We start from the raw sequence: 7,596 nt of genomic DNA on the forward strand, positions 1-7,596 counted from the left end.
TTTTGAATATTAAAGATTATCTGCATACATTAATAAATTAGAGTAATAGCCATCAGACGGACGGCTAATAAATATGATGTATAAAATAAGCTTATAAATAAAATATTAATCCGATGGCTCAGTTTACTAACTCCTCGATGGTGACCATTGCTAAGAGCTATTGATATACTAAATGAATGGTCTTTTCCTTCTCCAACAGTTGTTTTATAATATTTATAATATTTAAAATTCCACGTCTTTTAAAAAAAATAAATTTATTTAAGTCATAATAAATTATTTAGTAAATTAATTATATTATTCTTGATTTAATATTAATTTTCTAAAAAAAATTATTAAATTGAAATAATAATTTTCGGTTATACAAAAAGATAAACATGAAAAAAAGATATTTATTATTACTTAAAATTATAAATATGATAAATATTTTAAAAAAAACTATTTTTTCAAATATAGTAAATACTATAAAATAGAGGTAATAATTATATCTAATCTGATTGGTATTCGTGGCAGCCAACAATAATGCTATTCTCTATAGATCTACAACAAATTTGTTGAAAACAATTGTTGAATTTGACTAATTAAATGAAATAAGGATTACGATCTCTCCGTTCTTAATATCTCCGTTCTTAATATTTGTCACATTTAATAAAATGTTATATTTTAAGATATTTATCATATTTATAGTTTCAATGAGCAATTTTTTTTCGTGTTCACTCTTTGCATAAGACTAATAATTATTATTTCCATTTTTAAAAATTTTGGTGTTTAAATATATTAAATTAAGAGTAATATAATTAATTTACTCAATAATTTATTATAATTTAGATAAATTTAATGATTTTTTTAAGAGAAGTGAAATTTTAAATCTTGCAAGTATTTAGAAAGAGATGCAGTAATTTGGTTTAATTAAAGAGTATTTGTTTCAATTTAAGTGATTTAATTACTTAAACTTTTAATGTTGTTGTGTTATTAATTAACAGAGATAGTATCATGTAAATATTTTAAACAATAAATAAAATAGGATAGAGAGTATTAAATGAACCATATTGTTCTATTATAGTTAATGACCCATACTAATTGAAATTTAATTTTTTAATATAATAATCAAGGCAATCAAAGCTATAAAATTAGCTACTAATAATAATAATAATAATCTTTTCTTTTATTTTAATAAATTCTTTAAATATTTATAAATTGTTTTTATTTTAAAAAGAAAAAGTCATTTTCCTTTTATTACTTCAACTTTTCTGTAATTTTCTTTTGATTTATAATATGGCCAAATACATAAATATATTACTGTACTTTACAAAAAAAAACTTGTAGGACCCTGAACTTTGCGAGTTATCTATTATACTCCTGAAGTTACAAATTTTGCTAATATTGTGTTCCTCTCTATACCAATAATAATATTTTTTGGTGTTTTTGGTATTAATGTGCAAGATATTCACTTAACATGTGGTTAGTACAATATTTAGAATAATAATTTTCATATTTTTCAACTATCTGATAAGTGTGTAATTAATCTAATTTTAGAAGTTTGAGTATTCAATAGAATAATTTGTGCAAGTTAAAATATTTAATTGATATAATTTTATAAATTGAAGTGTTTAATAAGTAAAAGTAAAAGTTGAGGGTACCACAAAATTTTTTAAGTAAATTACAGTATGAATTTATACGTTGAGCCTTTATAATATCTACACACTTTCTTTTTCTTTTTATTATTATTGTTATTTGGAGATAGCTTTTTGTCTCATTATGGAATAGAAATCCTGTAATTGGGTGATAGGATATTCCTCCATTACCACCCGTGGAGACAGCTTTTTGTCTCATTATGGAATAGAAGTCCTATAAATGGGTGATAGGTATTCCTCCATTACCACCCAAGTCATTAGCATTATCAAAGTGTCTGCTTGATGGTTTCAATGGCAATGGAGTTTCGCGTCCTTGCAACCTTAGCTTTACTCTCTGTAAGCATTATAGTAATCAGCTCTTTCTTCTACAGAAGATCGAAGCTTTACAATTAACCAGTTCAAGCTTCTTCTTCTTTTTTTTCCTGCATAATCAAAACTCTGACTAAAAGAAGTAATGAAATCCTTTATGGCAGGTGGTGGTAATAGGAACATGTAATGCTGCTCTACCTGCTGAAATGTATTGGCATTCCAAGTTGCCAAACACTCCTATCCCGCAAGATCTTCTGAGTCTTCTTCAGCCCGGTTTGTTAATTTCTTATCTCAATATTCCTCTAGAAACGTTATTCATTGCTCTTATTAGTAGAATTTTCTTGTGCATTGCAGCAATATTAGTTAAAATACTTTTCTGCAGATCAATATCTTTCCTTTTTCCCCTCCATTAGAGAACAGATCAAATGCAATACTTTTTTATAGATAATATACTATTTTTATAATATACAGTTTTCACCAAATAATGGGCCTCTGCAGAACTTGAATCCGGATTAGTCCATTATATTGGATACCGATCATCTTTTTTTTTTTTTTTTTTTTTAAAAATTTAATTATTAGTAAATATTTTATTTTTTATTTAAAGAACCACAATCCATATTAATATATTTTATTTGATGGATCATCTCTTAGCATATCCGCTGTAAGTCATTTATGATTATGAGGCTAATACTTAATTTTCCAATTCAGCATCTGACTTTTTGTCAAATTCGGTGATTGACTTTGAAAACATTTTAGCACCCGACTCACAGACAGAAGCAAGACACCTATCCTGAGCTTGATACTGGGACACTCCCTCTCCTCAATTTTACGAAAGAGATAAAAAAATTAAAAATAAAAAATAAACATAAAAAAGATGCATTTGGCATAGAAATATTTGAAAATAATGTAGTTTAACTTGGATATCTTTTTTACATACGTGGCTCTACTACATGATAATTTACATGTTATATGCTTTTGGGAGAACTATATATTAGTTTTTAGAACAAAAGACCCTTCATTATAATAATCTTTGTTTTTTTATTTTTGAACAATTATAGTAATCTTTGTTAACCAAAGCATAATTTTTTAAAGAATTATCCTTCAATACCTGCATATGTCTTAACAATTCTTGAATGTTTCTTTTCTTATTTTTTCTTCTTATTTTTTTCATTTGTTTGAAATGTATTCAGATATGGGAGATACGTGCACTTTTTGGGACATGGGCTTGGCGGATAAGACTTCTGAGGAAGTAAGGTTCAAATATAAGCGTTATGTAAATCCTTTTGAAGAAAACACTGAGGATAGAAGGGAAAAATATAAACGTTATGAAAATTCTTTTGAGGAAAATACCGAGGATAAAAGGGAAAAATATAAAAGATATGGAAATCCTTTTGAGGAAAACACTGAGGACAGAAGGGAAAAATATAAGCGTTATGAAAATTCTTTTGAGGAAAACACCGAGGATAGAAGGGAAAAATATAAAAGATATGGAAATCCTTTTGAGGAAAACACCGAGGACAGAAGGGAAAAATATAAAAGATATGGAAATCCTTTTGAGGAAAACACTGAGGACAGAAGGGAAAAATATAAGCGTTATGAAAATTCTTTTGAGGAAAACACAGAGGACAGAAGGGAAAAATATAAGCGTTATGAAAATTCTTTTGAGGAAAACACTGAGGATAAAAGGGAAAAATATAAAAGATATGGAAATCCTTTTGAGGAAAACACCGAGGACGGAAAGTTCAAATATAAGTATTCTGAAAATCCTTCTGAGGAAAACACTGAGGACAGAAGGGAAAAATATAAAAGATATGAGGAGAAATTCCATAAACACAATCTCCCTAACTCAACTGTGTTTTTTGTATATAATGATCTTCATGCAGGTCAGAAAATGAGAGTTCATATAACAAAATCTACAAACAAAGCTAGAATCTTGCCTCGTCAAGTTGCTGAATCCATACCTTTCTCAACTGATAAGTTGTCAGAAATTTTTCAACGTTTCTCTGTAGACCCTGAATCACGCCAAAGTAAAGTCATGAAACAAACTATAGAGGATTGCGAGTCACCTGGTATTAAAGGAGAAGACAGATATTGTTCCACTTCTTTAGAGTCTTTGATTGATTTTAGTGTTAAACATGTTGGGAATAAAGTTCAAGTTCTTTTTAATAAGGTAGATGAACCCAAAAGAGTTCAGGAGTACACAATCATGGATGTCAAGTTCATGGGAGAAAATCATGTAGTGTGCCACAAGCAAAAATATCCATATGCTGTATATTATTGTCATGCACTAAATGGTACTAAAGTTTATACAGCTCAGTTGGAGGGTGCTGATGGTACTGAAGCTGAAGCAGTTGCTGTTTGCCATTCAGACACATCTGATTGGAGTCCAAGACACTTGGCCTTTTTACTCCTCAACATGAAGCCGGGAGAAGGGACAATTTGCCACTTTATTAGAAGTGATACACTTGTTATGGTATCCACTGATGAAGATATTGAAAAAACCTCAAATGATACCAATCTCCTCAGTCATGCTTAGAGTTTAAGCTTGCTTTCTGGTTGTACTAGTACCTATGGTGGATCTCGCAATAAGTCACTTTTTCAAGTGACAATCTTTGTATTAGTGTGTGCTAACATACTCAACATTTGTGTCTATCTATCACATGTAGATCCATATGTGAAGTTCGTATATATGTTGTACTACAATGTTGTGCTTAATTTAATTTCATGGGAGTTTCAGTGTGCTTGTTTCTTCTCTGCATCTTAAATAATTCCAATTTATGACTAAACTACCCGACTATGCACTAAAATAAACAAACAATTTTAAATTTATTGATCATTATTTTCTTCTTCTTTTAAAAAGTTCCAACGTACTAAAAGGCATAATTATCTAAAATCACTATCGTAAAAAAAATTAAGATCAATGTGTAAATAATAAAAAAAAAAAGATATATATGTGTGACCAGTCTAAGAATTTAGGATTATGATTCACGGTTTAAATTTTAGGTTTTTAGGATTTTGAGTTTAGGTTTTTAGAATTTTAGCATGTAAGATGTTATTATGGTTTAAGATCAAGAGTATACTATTTTAAAATTTGTAATCTAAAATTTAGTGTAATTTAAGACTCCATTTATTTTCATAAAATAACTTGTAGGAAAATATTTTTCACAATTTTTCGTTGTTTGGGGCATTCTGAAAAATCTAGACCATTTTAAGGAAAATGACGGCCCATTTCTAAAAGATAAAATTTTTTTGACATTAATAAACTTATTATAACCTTGTAAATTTATATTTTTTAATTTATTAATCACCAGTAGCTACAACCATCAGTCACCATTCACCACCACTAGCCACCACCACCACCGGCATCGACACCGTCTACTACCACCATCGGTCACAGGTGACTTTCATAATTTACCTTTTTTTTTTGCATCCTTCTCATATTCAACAATAAAAATTTTAAAATACAAAATTTCTATTATTATTAATACTTTTATGGTCTTATGAGTTAAAATTTTTAATATTTTTAACCAATTTTTAATATTGCAACTAAACAAGAAAAAATAAGTCATTTGAAAAATATTTTTCAAGCTTGAAAAATATTTTCCAAATGTAAGTTATTTTCCAAAAGCCTAAGTTAGGCTAACGACAAAAATTAACTAATCTTCTATATAATATATAAAATGAGAGTAGTTTGCCTTATATGGAAACCAAGTTTAAGAAACACAATTTCTTACGGTGTTTTGGATTATAGAATGACAAATGTTAGAATTCTGAATTAAGTTGTTGGATTTTATTTTATTTTTATCTTAGAGTTAACCTCCTCCTATTTTAATTTATTTATTGTAGGTTTCATTAAATAACCTCTCTTTGAGAGAAAATAATTTTAGAGTATAACAAAGACGAATGACTTACCAAGACTACTAAAATATGTTTTTAGTTGTAACAAGAATATTTCGATTCATTCATTAATTATAAGAAAAGACATAAAAATAAATTAAAAAAAACAATTAATTTTTTCTTGGTAATAAAAAAAATATAGGTTGATTAGCTTGGTTTAGTATGAAGTAGTCTCATATACCACGAGCTAGGTTGCATGGACACGGGAGATATAAGATACGACAATTTTTAAAAAAAGTAGAACATCCATATGCTTAGAATACACTACACTAAGGCTCCATTTGTTTCGTAAAATAACTTACAAGAAAATATTTTCCATAATCTTCTGTTGTTTGGGGCATTTAGAAAAATAAATCAACGGAAAATATTTTCCTGATAAAAAGAAATCAAGTCATTTTTAAGGAAAATGACTTACCACTTTCAATAGCGTAAAATATTTTCTGGACTTTGACAAACTTATTTTGACCTTATAAATTTTTATTTTTTTTAATTTATTAATCATTGGTAGCCACTATTACCATTCACCGTTCACCACCATCGGCCACCGTTGACTTTCATAATTTACTATTTTTTTGCATTATTCTCATATTTAACAATAAAATTTTGAAAATACAAAATTTATATTATTATTATTATTATTATTATTATTATTATTATTATAGTTTTATGAGTTAGAAATTTTAATATGTTTAACTAATTTTCAATATTGCAATCAACGGAAAATAAGTCATTGGAAAAATATTTTCTAAGGAAAATGTTTTTCTTGCAAAATATTCTTCAAAGGTAAATTATTTTACGGAAACAAACAAAATCTAAATAAGTACAATACATTAATGTTTCAAATAAATAAATAATCATTAATAATAAATCATAAATATAAAATATAAAATACTTAATTTCTCATTTCAATCTAATTAGTTAAATTCCCAAAATTATTATCGCTGTACATTAATAGTATGTGTGTATTTTTTTATGCAAGTCATACTATACATAACTTTTGCTATTGCATACCTTAATAGTTTTGCAAATTTAATTATTGCTGTATGCATTATTATGGAACCTCAATAATTAAATCTCTCTCTTGCTGTTTCTCTCTTCTTGCTTTTATTTGTGCTAAACGTTAGTCTTCTCCCAAAAATTCCCGTCTAAGTAAATCATTGGATGCTGAGGTATGACAAGTAATTTTTTTTTTTTGGTTCTAAACTTGATAATCATCCTTTCAAAGTTTTCTAGTAAATCGCTGCTATTTTGTCTCCCCCCAGATGTTCAATGTTAGCTTATTAAAAGTTGAGACTTACTTCGAAAACCTATGGAAACTTGCCCATCTTAATTCATCTGCTTACACTAGATCAGTTTGGGATCAGCAGTGACAGATCAATAGAACTGTTCCATGTTGGTCACATTTCATTGATTCTAAAGCAAGGTGCAGGTATGTCACTTTTGATTTTGAAGCTGAAGTTATACTTCTTTTTAATCTGTATTTTACACGCATGACCTTGAATGAGTATGTTTCTATGTCTGAATGCGTATATGTATATATATAATTCAATTACTTTGTTATTAGAATTCATTAATTAGTGGCAGCAGGCTATTCTTTAGTCCGTTGGCAGTTGAATTTATGTTTAATTTGGGCCCATTGTGATATGGTAATGGTTATTTCTGACCCTTCAAATCTGCCATGTGGTTGTGCTTCCCAATCTATAAAAAACTGCATTCATACGTATACTTCTGCCTCTGGATTTACTTCATAAAGGACCAC

General features: G+C 27.9%; 1 protein-coding gene across 1 annotated transcript; it reads left to right on the plus strand.

Moving 5' to 3' along the window:
* The first annotated feature begins 1,851 nt into the window (after positions 1-1,851).
* LOC105637767 (uncharacterized) lies at positions 1,852-4,676 on the plus strand. Its single transcript, XM_089725664.1, has 3 exons — positions 1,852-1,967; positions 2,105-2,213; positions 3,131-4,676. The coding sequence occupies exons 1-3, from the start codon at positions 1,914-1,916 to the stop codon at positions 4,474-4,476; spliced, it is 1,509 nt and encodes a 502-aa protein (XP_089581790.1). The 5' UTR covers positions 1,852-1,913; the 3' UTR covers positions 4,477-4,676.
* The last annotated feature ends 2,920 nt before the right edge of the window (positions 4,677-7,596 follow it).

This window comes from Jatropha curcas, chromosome 9 (assembly GCF_041381405.1).
Source record: "Jatropha curcas cultivar XTBG-Jc1 chromosome 9, XTBG_Jcur_1.0, whole genome shotgun sequence".
NCBI lineage: Eukaryota > Viridiplantae > Streptophyta > Magnoliopsida > Malpighiales > Euphorbiaceae > Jatropha > Jatropha curcas.

Excerpts from the sequence above, each read along its gene's own strand:
- LOC105637767 (XM_089725664.1), top strand. The coding sequence starts at position 1,914 with ATGGTTTCAATGGCAATGGAGTTTCGCGTCCTTGCAACCTTAGCTTTA. Across the intron at positions 1,968-2,104 it reads CAACCTTAGCTTTACTCTCT|GTGGTGGTAATAGGAACATG; the intron begins GTAAGCATTATA and ends CCTTTATGGCAG. Across the intron at positions 2,214-3,130 it reads TCTGAGTCTTCTTCAGCCCG|ATATGGGAGATACGTGCACT; the intron begins GTTTGTTAATTT and ends AAATGTATTCAG.